The 14,425-nt window shown below is 45.9% G+C and overlaps 1 protein-coding gene across 5 annotated transcripts in view; it reads right to left on the reverse strand.

The window, feature by feature from the left end:
* Nucleotides 1-14,425, reverse strand: part of ATE1 (arginyltransferase 1) — a 513,860-nt gene that overhangs the window by 12,866 nt on the left and 486,569 nt on the right. For all 5 annotated transcript variants that reach the window (XM_086922952.1, XM_086922953.1, XM_086922950.1 and 2 more), the window contains one exon: nt 5,590-5,710. In XM_086922952.1, the coding sequence (XP_086779078.1) occupies nt 5,590-5,710 (121 nt within the window). The remainder of the gene's footprint in view (nt 1-5,589; nt 5,711-14,425) is intronic.

The following is a 14,425-nucleotide window of genomic DNA, read 5'->3' on the forward strand; positions in this document are numbered from 1 at the left end:
TAACAAACAGTAAATAGGAGAGGTGGGTGAGCCAATAAATTTGCAGAGACCGCCGCTGTAAGCTGAATACGGCGAGCAGCGTCTAAAGAAAGGGGCGCGGCCACCATTAAAGTGGTCTCCATTTGCGATACTTTGAGCTATTGCCAATATAAATTGACAATGCATTTTATTTATGTGTTCGTTTTCAAAACACATAAATATAAGGCGTTGTCATTTACAATGCCAATAGCTTAAACTCTTGTAAATGTGAGACCTATTGCATTGTTGGACTGATGTCCCAGTGTCTCGATAACTGTCTCTAAAGTAAAAGCATGTCTCGGTTTTTTTCACTAGAAATGCTGCTCATTAGTCAGACCCTCTTCTGTGATTAGTCGTAAAGTGCGTTTGAAAGAAAGGCAACTCTTTTCCCAAAACAAGTGCTCCGTTCGATCCACTTCATTCAGGGAGAAGAGGTTGCTGCAGAGCTGTACATGTGACATGCCACACAGCACGCCTTAGTTTTGGGGCATGTGCACCATTTTAAAAGCAATTTGCAAAAGCGGCCTTTTGTGATCTGCACATTTGGTGTTACTATAAGAGAAGTAAAACAGCACTACCCTGTCATGACTCACTCACTGCCATGTTTTTACACCGTAAATGCGCATTTACTATGGATAAAACATTAGCATTTCAGGTCCTCTGCCAATGTCTGTCTAATGTTATGAAACGAGTGTCAGTATTAGTATAATCGTCACATGTATGTAAAATTGTTTCTAGCTTGTGATATTGTAGAAAAAGGCCTGATTGTACGTTGCATTGTACTGGGGTAAAGATAAAATCACAAGAAAAATCTCATGCAAGTCGTGCAATTACGAGGAAAACCCATTGGGATTTTATTGCATAGATTTACAACCTGCTCTGAGCAAGTGGTAAAGGTATGTGCGGGCCTGGCAGTGTGGTTGAGGAAGAAGTTGAGGGGAGTCTGGGAGAGAAAGGGAAGCCATTTTCTAGCAACAAAAGGTGTAATGAGACTTGGCTGCTGCATCCAGTGTCATGCATTTTTTCTGGCTGTGTTACCAACCAGAAACATCGTATTTGGTTCCCTCTAACCCAGTAAAACTGGTTGGGTGAAAGGAAAAAACTTATAATCAGGTGGAGCCAAATAAAAGCATGGGGTCATTTCACTCAACCTAATTTATACTCCGAGCCTATGTGGAAAAGGAGTATAAATATAGTCCTACATCTATGTCGATGGAACGACCTGGTATTTGGTTTCTAAAACGTGGCCACCCTGCAGACAGGGGACATGGCAATACATTCATAGCAGAGCAAAAAAGCATGCTGTCCCGGGCAATGGGGGCAAACCGCAGCCAGTAGTATGTCGAAGTCTCAGGGGTTGGAGCAGGGCTGGACTGTGAACTTAAAACAGCCCGGCAAAAATGATCAATTTAGCCCCCATGTGCAGACATGCTAATAATGCGTATTAGAAATAGAGCAACGTTTTCAAGTTGCCGCTGGGATCGCGTAACGTGCGCCACCACGCCTGGAAGCCAAAACCGACCTCCAAGTGTCAAAACCGGCCTCCTGGGCAAGGTTGGATTGGTAAGGCGGGCACTTGGGCGAAGGAACGGTATCCGAGATCCAGCTGTGGACCGCTTTTTTGGCCAGGGTGGTGGCAGATATGGGCTGTCTCTGTGCAGTTCGGATGCTGCCACCAGATCCCACCAGCGGCCCAGTGTGGACCTGAGTGGTCTTTCCGGAGGCAGATGGGCTTCTATTTGTTCCCTTTTACCAGCGGGTGGAGGCGTTGTTCCCGGGTTCTTGCTATATGCAGATTGAGCAGGGGCCCTGAGCTGCAGTGGCCTTACTTATGTTAAGGTGTGCTTCACCATTGTGAATCAATCTGTCAACAAAAAGACATGGTATAATTTGCATTTTTGTTACCTTAGTGAATTTAAGAAAACATGCCTCTTTTATAGAAACGCCTCTCCTCCTTTTTATAACACTTAAAAAGATGCAATCCGCAAATGTAGGCCATTTTTTTAGGGTGCCTTGGTCAATTTTTGATCCCAATCCAACCCTGCACCTGGGGGTCCAGCCTCCAGGGGTTTTGACCGCTTGCCCGGCTGGCCAGTCCGACCATGGGTGGAGTGGAGGAGAAAATCAGCGGGCGGGTTCAAACCAGGCGCGCTGTGAATTCTGTCAGTTCCAAATGATTCTTGCGAATCCCGTTCCACTGTTACAAGTCAATCAATCCCTAAAGGTGCCTAACAAAGCCCCAATACACTAAACACGCCGCATTGACCCAAATAAATACCCATAGGCGCTAAACAAATGTGAATCTAACGGGAGTCTGTTAATCTCGCCAGCTTTACTTCAGGGTTACACAGCGGGTAGGGAGGGGACCGGTTCCTGCCTAAAGCCTCCGTCGCCACGCCTGCCTGGGATGGTGCGAAAGCCGGGGTTTATGTGTTTCTCCTCTGAAGCGAGAGGGTTTTTAAGGGATCAAATGAAAAATGAAAACAGACTGCGGCTCTGCGGCAGTTTAAGGCCGGGGCTCTAACCTCAGAAGCTGACTGAGCCCTGGGCCATGTGGCGTGCAGCTGGGGGCGAGAGGCAGGATGGGGGGTAATGGGTGGGGGGGCATGACTGACATTTTATCAAACAGCGGGGGAGGCTGCCACCCCTACGCCTAAACAGAGAAAGCCACAGCATTCCTTGGGCAGGCCCCGCCTCGAGAGCCTGCCTTTTCGTTTCCTGACGTGCGCCTTTTGATTCTACTTTCTAGCAAGGCTGGTGCGTGTCCCCCGCAGGACGAGCTAGAGCGCTCGCTAGTGGCGCGCTTCTGTGCGCTCGACGCCGCAGGCAGAGAATGTGGCTCGGTGTGGTGCGGCCGGGCATCTATCAGTCGTTCCATAACACTTCCAATAGCGTCTAGAAGCCAACATGCACGCAGTGGAATCAAAAAAGACACTCTGAGGTACTTACCGCAGTGAGTTTTAGGAATGTCAGTTAGTGACTCAGACTTACCATGATTTACAGAAAATGACTGCACAGGACTCACCAGGCAGACTAGGTCTGCCTATTCACCCATACAAGAGGACCACCCGAGTCTCCAGCTCCGTTTTGCATGCCCCCATCCTTCCCTACCTTTGGAACCGGCTTTGTAGGGGTGAAATCCACAAGCACATCTCCAGCCAGAGGCCTGGACTTTCCATCACTCTCCCCTACTGGCTCAGGCAGAGTGAGATTCATGGACTTTTATGGTTGATGAATACTTAAGAATGAAACAGCATCTGTTCTGTGCCACAATTGAGTTGTGACAGACGGATGCCAGCGTGAGACCAGCTTGACAAGGATACTGCCAAGGGGTGGTGATATATGGGGCAGCTGGCTTCTAGGAGCAGGAGTGTACTGGTACTGCGTCGTGTTAGAGTGGTGTTTAAAGAAGGTGTGCTTTTCTTAATTGGGGCTGAGATCCTTGGTGACTGGTACCAGTCACTGGTATGTGCGGGCACCCAGGTGAGATCCAGGAACAACAAGTGCCATATTAAAAAAAGCCTGTGCTCCAGGCACGACCTAGACTGAGGCCTCCCAGTCTGGAACCGGCTTGAGCTTATTATCCATTTTGAGCTATTTCAAGTCGACGAGGAACAAAACCGTATTCTTTACATGTTAAACGTACAGAAGTGGGCACACAGAACAGCCGACATGCTCAAGCTATAGTGGCGTCCAGCAAAACAGTACCAAAGACAGAGTGAACAAGCATTGACAAAACCTTTTTTTTGCCTTTATGTACATAGCACTTGAAACTATAGCTTTCATTTCCAGAGCTTCGTAATCGCAAATCTTCAGAACTGGCATTCTCGTTGCAATAGTGACAATCAAAGGCCTGCTCCGAGGGGCGTCTGCATCCCATAAAGTGAAATAAGGTTAATTTCCTCCATTTGTGCATTTGTTGGGCTAGACAGCGAACCCTGGCTCTAATGAGTCCGAGAAATGGGAGGAGACACACCGAGAAGTAACAAGCAGGGTGTAGCAAGGGAGGTGAAGTAAAGGTAGAATGAGAAATGTGATGTCCGCAGAATAATCAGAGTGGTAGAAGTGCGAGGTACAAAGAAAGTGGAAAGAGTGAGGAGGCAATAATACATTAAGAGAAAGAGCAGTAGTAAGAAAGGAGTGAGCCAGGAGAGGGCTGAGGTAAATGAACCAGAGAACCAAGACCAGCGGTGGAAGGAGCAGGGAAGGTAGGTTAAGTAACAAATGAATGGTAAGGTAAACGGAGAGGTTACGTAGTTAGAGAGAGAGATGGAAGAGATGAGGTAGCAAGAGAGATTTGAGGTAGAGAGAGAAATGAGGTAAAGAGAGGTATTGAGAAATGTACAGACATGTGGAAAGAGAGAGGGAGGTGAAGTAAAGACAAGATGTTGAAAGACAGGTGAAGCAGATGGACGGGAGCTACAAGAAGGGGATATGGAAACAGAGAATGAGGTGCAGGAAGTCAGGTGAGTTAGAGAGACAGCTGAGCTACAGAGAGAGAGGTATAGTGAGACAGATCCGATGGAAAGGTCCAGAAAGTGGGAGACACAGTGTCATCCTTACCAGGGGCTACTGACCACTTTGACTATCTCTTAAAACGTCTCTGGGGCAACAATGAAGGGATAATGCACAATGAGTCAGAGGGAATGGGGGTGCAGTGAGCCAAAGCAAATCAAGTCCAACATGTGTGGGGGAACCAGACTGCAGTTCCACCATTCCTCGAAAGGGATGATCGGCAGTGTGCACCGGAAGCATGCAACTACTAAAGGAATGGGGAGAACAGAGATCCTAGCCCCCGAACAAACATCAGAAGAGCGCGGAGCTACAAAGAAAGTGTGAAACTTAACTCACTTTCAAAAATATATATATTTTTGCCGGTAAAAAAAACAAAGTACCCCGGATCGCGAATGTACTGACAGGCAACAACTGTGTTGTGCAGGAAGAGGCCTGGCCAGAGAAGTATTAGTACAATTACTGTCATTGTGTCACAGAAAATATTTTGATTTACGTAACGGCTGGAAAAAAGTTACATCAGATTGTTGACAAAGAAAGCTAGCGAAGAGGCTAAATCCCCGTAAAGGAGGCAGAGTATTGTTTATTAATAAATAATACAGTCCAGTAAGGACCATGCAACATGACCTCCTGCACCTGAATGTAGAAAGGGGCTGACTGGGTGAAGACCCTGAGAGTGCTGCGTCCACTGTCCGTGGTCCCAAACATTGCTATTCTACCTCTTCTGGCCGCAGTGCCTTGAGGAGCTCCATGGACTCGCTTTCCACAGAGTACAAGGTTGAAACGTATCGTTAATGAAGTGATTTGGTGTTGCAATGATCACCATCATGTCTGGGGTCACCACCCTATGGTACTGACACAGTTCCTTCTAAAGCACGGAGCACAATAGAGTAATGACAGTCCTAGGTTGGATATCAAGTCTGAGCTCCTGAACTGTGGTGGCAAATTGAAGTCCAGGTTGGCAGTAGTACTAAACATTTCTCCTCACACTATCCAAAGCCAGACTCTACCTTCTAAGTACAGGTGGCACTTGTGGGATAGGGCCCCTTCCAGACATACCTGCTTTGGGATTCTGGTTAAGGCGGGCATACTTGGATTGCTCCAGCGTAGGCAGGCACTTTTCAATATCCACCCAGGTATAGGTGTCTGGGCACAGCAGATCAGACGGGCGGTACTGTCCCTAGGAGAGAAAGGAGCACTGTGTAAGCACAAGGGAAGATTAAAGAGCATTGACGGAAATCAGATATGGCATTAATGCCTCAGAAGCTAAGGCCTGTTCAACAATTCACACAAAATTATATGTGCTTTTATGACAGATAGATTAGTCAGTAGACATCAAAGGCATTATATAAGTTGTAGAAGTGGACTTTGGGTTGCGTATGATCTGTACAAGCATACTATAACATCACATATATATGAAAACATCAAGTAAACCTTAACAGAAACAAAAACACTCAAAGAAAATTATATTTGTGCAAACTAATTTGAAAACTAACTTTGAACTTACGTCAGACATTACATTTGAATGCCACACAGTTATTTGGAAATATTTAATGTAGTACATATTTCTTTTTGGAGGGTAAGTAGTTTCTTCGACTCTATTTGTCATTATGGAACTGGGAGAACCGCTGCTTGCTCGACTCTCAGCTTTTCACTAAGCCTCTGTAGTTTTTCTTACTCTGAGTGGCAGAGGCAACACTGCATGACCTGGTCTTAGGGAAGAGGAAGTATCAGCTTAGGTTCCCACCGCCTTCTAGGTCATTACGGATACTCTGTATAAAGTTCTAGACTTTCAAGTGATGGCCTAAAGCATTTTGGATGTTGAAGTCTTGTTTTGCTTTAATTTAATTAATTAGAATAACGTACTTGGAACAATGATTTGTTCAGGACTGGAGAATGTGGGCCTGATTCACAACTTTTAGTATGACTGTCTATACCCCCCATCTAGTTGTTAATATTTTTGCTACTCATTATTTCTGAGAGGAAATTTACACCTACATGTAGACACGAGAGTCTCTACCGGCACAAATGAGAGTGTGGACACTCCTACGACAGAACTTAAAAAGAGTAAAATTACCATTAGTAACCTTCCAACCAGGGTTGAGATCCCCTTATAGGAAAATGTAGGGGAGTTTAATAAATTATATTATTTTAATAAAGACATTAAAATAGTTTTAAGCACAATACAAATGTAGGACTAGTAAAAGAAATATATAAAATATACTATCTCCTATAATTAACTTTGTACTAAATTGCATTAAATTGTAAATCCTTTTAAATATATTTTTTTAAGTAAGTAAGTAAGTAATCTTTATTTAGCATAGTTACTTAAAACCATTGCAATATAAAAATGAGTTAAGAGCAGAATGGATAAAACTACAGTTTTAAAAGACACAAAATTTAAAATTTAAAATGTTCACATTTCCTTATGACCGATGTGCTTGTATTTGGACTTAATGTTTGTAATTTGTTGCTCAGTGGCCGCATGAGCTCATAAAGTCAGTGAAACCGTCAGAGAAGTGATGTCAAGTCGGTTGAATTAAGGCAGTTATGGATTGAGTTTTTTGGCATCTTTTTTTCAACTGCCTTCAGGAATTTTACAAAGCTGCAGTTCAAGCCAGGGTCATTAGGATGAAAACATGCAAGGACCGCCGCCCGTCTAGTGCGGATCCCTTGCCGATTGAAGTGGTGTTTTAGCCAGCGTTATCGTTCGTCCCGTAGTTTTTCACAAGAGCATATCAAATGCAGCATGTCCTCTTCTGCCAAACCGCATAGCCGACAGAGGGGGTCAGTTTTGATTTTGAGCCAGCGTGGGAGATTTTGAGTACAAGGTAGCAGGCCCAACCTGTGCCTTAGAAAGCACATCTTGACACTCTTGGAATACCCCTCGGCTAGATAGCGCTGTTGTGCTTTTGTTTTGTACGAGTTCAGAGTCAACCAGCCATGTGTTCTCTTCGAGAGGGTTTCCTTGTCTTGCAACCATGATTGTAATTTGATTGATTTTTTTACCAGTTTTTTGAAATTTGTATGACTTGTTGGAGTGTTCCAGAGCTGTTCTAGACCTGTATTCGTCAGACTGCCAGTGAGGTACTTAGCTGCTGCTGAGGAAGGATGCTGTTCTAACTCCTTCCACAGGTGTTCATTCAGGGTTCCTTGTTTGGATTTCCTCACTTTGTCCCAGGCTATCACGTAGGCTCCATGCCTTGCCAGGAGCTGTTGGTCGATGCCAAATTCAAGCCTGATTTGAGCGGGTGAGGTTTGCTTGGGTAGACTGAAAATAATTCTGTAAGCTGTTGTTATAGTATTGTCAAGGATCTTAGCATCCCTTCCTCTGAGTGCCTCACTCCCATAAGTAATTGTTGGAAGAAGTTTGGCACGAATTACTTGCGTCAGGGGTAACAGGGATGGGCCGGAGAGCTTATGATTTAGTGCCTTCAGCGAAATCGCTAACGAAAGACCTTTCCCTCGTATGCTTGTTCTCTGAGCCGAGAACTGCCCACCATTGTCGATCTTCACTCCTAGATATTTGTATGTTGGAGTTTCTTCGATTTTTGTCGTGTTCCAATGCCATGATGTTGGTTTCCTTTTTTTCCTGCTGATGGTCATTGTTTGAGTTTTCCCCAGATTTATTGTAAGATCGTTCTTACTTGAGTACCTATGTGTTGCGTCTAAAAGATGTTGAAGTCCTACCTTAGTGTGGCTTATTAAGACGATATCGTCTGCGTATAGTAGACAAGGTAGCTGGAGCCCTCCTAGTTTAGGGGCGTGGGAATTGCAGTCATTTAGTATTGGGACAAGGTCGCCTAGGAATAGGTTAAAGAGCGTGGGGGCCAGGACGCAGCCTTGCTTTAGGCCCTTGTTGGTCTGTATGGGCCTTGACAAGGCGGATCCGTCCCCTATTTTTATCTGTACCCAAGTTTCTGTGTGCAGGTTGATGAGCAGATCCAGCAGGGGTCTCGAGATCCCCCAGTCGTTCAATTTAGACCACAGAAGCTTCCGATATACGTTATCAAAAGCGGCCTTGTAGTCGAAGCAGAAATGGATAGGCATTTTGTTAGATTCTGCTTTGTCTATGAGCATACCCATGCTCAGGATGTTCGTCATCGTGCCTACTGACTTGGCAAAGCCTGTCTGATTGGCAGGGATTAAGGATCTCTCTGTTGCCCAGGCTGTCAGCTCTTCAAGTAGGGTACCTGCAAAGTATTTTGCCTCGTTATCAATTAAGGCCACCAGTCGGTAGTTATGTGGGGAAGCCTTATCTCCTGCCTTATAGATTGGGGAGATGATGGAGCCCCTCCAGGACCTTGGAATGGTGTTGAATTGTTGTATTTCCAGAAAGAGGGGTTCCAGGGCTGCCGCCCAGCCTGGCACATCTTGTTTGTAGATAATAGGAGGTATGCCGTTTGGCCCTGGCGCTCCCTCCTTTCTTCCTTTTTTGATTTGGCGCTGGATGGTGCTTTGTAAGTTCGGCAAGTTCATAATATCTTTTGGAGAAAAGCCTTCTGTGGGCCTTGTGTCAGTAATTGTATAATTTTTGTAAGTGACAGGCTCGTAATGTTGGTTGTTCCCTTCAGACTGACTAAAATGGGTGCCGAGAAAGCTTGCCCAGGTTTCCTCTGAGATGTTTGAAGAAACCCCGTGATGCGCGGGTCTTATGAATGCATTTATTGATTTCCAGAATCTTGCTCCGTCGTTCCGTTTGATATCGGAGTGAAGTCTCTCCCATAAATAGTCCTCAGCTGATTTGTTTGCTTCCCATTTTAGTTTTTTTAGTGTTGATTTTAGTTCTCGTAGATGGTTTTGCTTTACGGTATCCATGGGTTTCCTTTGGAGTTCTCTCGTTTTACGGTTGATTAGGGTTTTTATGTCTTTAATTTTCCCTTGGTCTTCTCGAGAGAATTTGCAGAAACTTGCGTCCCCCAATTGTGTCTGAAACTTGGGTCTTGTAGCATACATAAACATGCTACTTGTATAATGTTCCCATTTTGTTATTTCACTATCCCCAGAGCGACTCTCGAAGTGCTGTTTTGCCCTTTCCACTAGCGTTCCGTCCAACGCTGATGAGTATTTGATTTTTTTGAAGTTGATGGTTTGGACTGACTCTTTAGGCGCTGTTGATCGTTCGAAATTCGGCTTTATAATCTTGATGATAATTTCTTGGGGGCAATGATCACTTTCCCCGCTGCAGCCAATCCGGTATGATATTAAGGACTGGAAAAAGGGTAATGATATAAAAGTATAGTCTAGGATACTGCTTGTTTTTGTTGAATGGAAGGTTGCGACTGGGGGATTATCTCCAGAGGTCCTACCGTTGAGGGCCCTAATGTTAAAGTTTTCCAGATCTTCTAGTGTCCTGTTACCTAGTTTATTTTTTTTGGATAACTGTGAGGTTGCTTGTGTTGGGATGTCCCAAATTGCGTTTTGTATTAGTTGTTCATCTTCCTGCGTCTCGCCCATGAGATTAAGGTTAAAGTCCCAGGTAAGAACAACATTTAGTGTGGGTCTTTCCCTTATATGTGTCTCCATGAGGCTACAGAGGTCTTTAGTTGCTTTCCCTTTCCTTCTTGGATTAATGTAGGCATTTATTAGGAGGAAATCGGTTTCAGTATTGCCTTGTTTGAGTTGTGGCAAGCGGATTTTAACAGCCAGGGCGGCTGTAGAGGATGGTCCATCTTCTATTGCTGTCAGTACGCTTGTAACCAGTATATAGGTTACTAGGCCGCCTTTAGAGTGACCATATTTAGCCGTCCTACTTGCAGCTGCGAAAAAACGTAAGTAGCCATGGAGGTTGGGGGGGTCTGTGAGCCATGTCTCTTGGAGTGCCACTATATCAAATTTTCTGATGTAATTCATAAAATCTGAGTCAGTTATTTTGGAAGCCAGGCCATTGATGTTCCATGAGCATATTTTTAATGAGCCGTAAACGTCCTCCTTTGGCTTGTTGCCAATTTGTCATTCGTTGTTATTTAATGTTCTAGCAATCCATCCTGAGTCATACATTTGTGTGAGTTCATCTGTAGTGGCTCCGGTGCTATTGATGTGTGGATCAATTTTGTTGGCCTCTGGCCCTACCGCTCCTCTGAGGACCGAATTTTTTTGAGTATTCATGATAGCTGGAGCTGCCGCTTTTTCCACCGGGACAAGAATGTCAGGGTACCTTGGTTTGACATAAGGTTCTATTGTGATCCCCCAGCTTCCAAAGATGTCAGCCTCGGCGATTATTTTTTGTGAAATTGCCAGGGTTCTCCAGGTTGCTTTTGTTTTTTCTTTGCCTGTAGCCTCGTCGGCTACAAATTCAATGGATTCCAGGTCAGAGCTTTTTAATTCTGTCAAGGATGGAATATGGGATAGCAGCCTTAAGATATTACCTCTTTTGAGAGAGTCATGTCTTCCTTGCGATGTATAGTCCGGATTAAACCAGACAACGCCTGTTGAGTTTTTCCGTTCTCCCGCTGATGCACTCTTTATTATTGGTTGACTAGGTCCCATAAATTCTACTCGTCGTGTTGAAGTTGTTTCCAGTTGGCTGGCAGTGGGTACAATGACTCTTAACCGTCGGCCGAGAATGTGTTCATTTGGTGTTGACGGTTTTTCATATGATCGTTCGACTGGCCGTCCCTTAACCTCTACTAATCGCGCTACAGTGGTTTTGACGTCATTTGAGTTACTTGTAGTTATTCTTAGTACTTGGCCAGAGGTATGATGGTTCCTTATTACTGGACCGTTTAGATGGGGAATTTCACAAGGTCTAGAGATATTGCACATAGGGCCCGATGTCCCCATAATAGCTGAGTCAGCTTCTCTTCTTGTAGCCAGTACACCTTCCATAGTCATAGCTGGAAAGCATTCTAGCAGCTGATTGCCTGTCTCAGTAGTAGCCGGACCTGGATTGATCCCAAACTGTGTTCCCTTAGTCGGTCCATGGTTTTTTATTTGCAGGCCGGCCGAGCTAGGCTGCATACTGCTTGTTTGTGCTTGTGTCGCCCAGGAGGCAGGGGTTATGTTGCTAGTTCCATTGAGTTGGGGGCATGGATTTTGTGGTCCTCTTCCGGGTTCTTTTTTAGTGCAGATGCTATGTAGTTCCAGAATAGTGCTTGTTTTGTTGTTGCTCCCCAGCTCTTTGGTGGTTGTTGCCTTGATGGGGGACTCAGGTGTGCCGATGACTTCGTCAGCTTCTAGTGGGTACGTGGCACCCTCAGGGTGTGCCATGCTTTGTTCCTTGTTCGGTATGTTCCCAAAAAGTTGTTGGAATCCGTTACGTTGCAGATCAATTTTATGTTTCCTGCCTTTGCATTTTTTTGCTCGTCTTTGTTTGGCGTTCATTTTTAAGTTTGTTGTTTCTTCCTCCGTATTTTCGGGGAATTGAGGTTCTGAGTTTCCTATATCATTGACCACTGGACTTGGTGGTTTTGTGGGTGTGGGGGCCCTTGGAATAGGGTTGATTTGACCCTTGCTCCCCAGCGCTTCTTTGGTCATTGGATGGTTTGTCGCCGCCGCGACTGGGCTGGTACAGGGGATACTTTGCCTGCACTTGGGTGTTCTTCTAAGTTCTGTACACAAATCGCTCATTATTGTTGGTAGACTCGACAACTTGTCGATTATTGGGCCGCATCCGCATCCTTCATTATAAGGCCCAGATGCCTGGTCCGACGATGACGATTTATTCTGAAGAAGCGTGTTAAGCGTGCCCAGCTTCCCGTCAATAGCCACCACAAATACAGCCAATGTATCAAGTAGCGATAGTTGGATGTCCATTTTGTCAGATTGGTAGTTGAGGGCATCTACCAGGAGTTGTGTTGTTTTGAGCAGGCTCTTCCACGCGTTTCCCTGATTTGTTTGATTCGCGGTGTTGACCTGATTATCCTCAGACAAGGGGCTTTTTTGGGCCACCTCTGGTGTCCCCATGTCCATTACTGGGTGATCCAATGAGGCATCGTTTATAACAATCGGTAAGGACGTGTTCATACTTGTTTCACTGCTGCTTTTGTCTTGGGTGTATGCTGCTACGAGGTCTTCCCACTCTTCCTTGCCCAGGTATGAGGATATTTCTATCACATCTAGGGGCGAGGTTGGTGGCCTGTGTGAATTTACTATATCCTTCCCTGGTCTCATCGTGCTTGCTGTTGTGGTCAGTTGTACGTTCGGAATGTTTTAAAGTTGAATTCCCAAGAGTTGAGGCATTCTCTTCCCAACACTCCTTTGCGTCTTTTTCACTTGCCCCGTTGTGGTTTGTGGGGTCTTTGTTTGGTGCTTGGATTTTTGACGTCCAGTTTGTTATGCGATGGGGAGGTTTGTCGGCATCGCTGCTCTTGCCAGATGCCGTCCTCTCACTTAGTTTAATGCTAGCAGTTTTGCCGGGGTCTGTAAGGCATTTGGGTGACAAATGTGCATGCCGGCTCATATTATTGTCGTTTGCTCTGTGCACTTGAATAAGGTTTGGTTCTAAAACGATTTTCGTACTGCATATTGGCCCTTTAGTTGTGGCAGCCATTGTGAGATTGTTTTTCTCGCCCCGAGGGGTTGATGTCACTTGCAGTGATTCTCCGGCAGTAGAGATAGGGCTTCTCTGACTTTTGTCGTTGGTTTCTGAACCTGTGTTGTGCACAGACACTAACTGACAAGTCTGGGGAGGTTCAATAGGTTCCTGAAGGCCTGAAGATTCATTGGTGTTGGAGGGCGATCTGTCCCCCATGTTTTTTAGGAAATGAAATTTTGTGAACATTTTTGGTTGGAGCATTGCGAAGTTAGATTTTGTTGTTTTACTGCTCTTCTCTCTATTTGCCGGTTGTTCACTGTTTGCACAGATAAAGTCAAGTTTGTCGGTTGCTGAGTCAATTAATGAGCCTTCACTCGGAGTTAATTGTCTAGATTTTCTTGTTTGATCTTTCCTTTCCGCCTCGCCTGCCTTCGGCGATCTTTTTCGTTTGTTTGACCGATTGTTTGTCCCTCCTTTACCAGTGGGGCATCCACGGACTCGCCCTGATCTCATGTCGCCTTGCCTTGTCTTACCCTGCGGCCCGCACTAACTCCACGCCAGCTCCTCAGCGTACTCCCAAGCCCGTCTACCCCTCACAGGAAGGGCGGCTGCCGTCAGGGAGGGTGCGGAGCGGTATCGAAGAGTAAGATATTATCCAAAACTTCGGTAGGTACAGGTTCTGGCTAGGGCAGGATCCAGGGCGGCGCAGCTTCCACTCTAGGTAGTTCTATAGTACTGGGCCGGCCTCCTGTACTTCAGTGCTCTAGCCCTGGTCAGAGCTATCTCAGCCCCTTTCCTGCTGAAGTCTCAGACCCCTGTGAGAGTGGGGGTGTCTTGCCGCCCAATGCACAGTGCTTGACCTTGGTATGAGCTGCTGACTGTGGGGCGGGCAGGGCGGGGCCGGCTGTAACAATGACTTGGTCGCCCCCTAGGCACCCTTGCTGGTTTCACTCACCGTTGATTGCTTTGCCGCTTACTGCTTACTGCTTACAGCTTACTGTTCACGTCTCCAAATGAGCCCAAGTACATCCATCGCTTTTACCTTTCCCTTTGCCTAGCAGCTTTGGTGGCTTGGTGGCTTTTAAGCGTGATGGTGTAGCTGCGGATTGATGGTGAAATAACAAATTTCTCAGCTTTCGCGCCGAAATGCTGCTTCTCCCTGCTCAGGCGCTGGCTCTCCAATAGTTGCTCCACCTCTTACAGGCAAGCAGGCAAGCAGTATCTCTATCTCTGTGGAGTCTCTGTGGAGTTTGCAGAGTTTTATTTTATTTTCGGGACCCGCTCCCGCTGTCCCAGCCGCCTGTTTCCTGAAATGAGCTTTGCAGAAGGGAAGCTCTGAAGCTCTGCGGCGATTCCCGCCGCTACCGGGCGGCGCCCGCTTTTCTCCCGCTTTTCCCCCGGTGCAGCTGTGAGCACCAG

Source organism: Lissotriton vulgaris, chromosome 5 (assembly GCF_964263255.1).
Source record: "Lissotriton vulgaris chromosome 5, aLisVul1.2, whole genome shotgun sequence".
Classification (NCBI taxonomy): Eukaryota; Metazoa; Chordata; class Amphibia; order Caudata; family Salamandridae; genus Lissotriton; species Lissotriton vulgaris.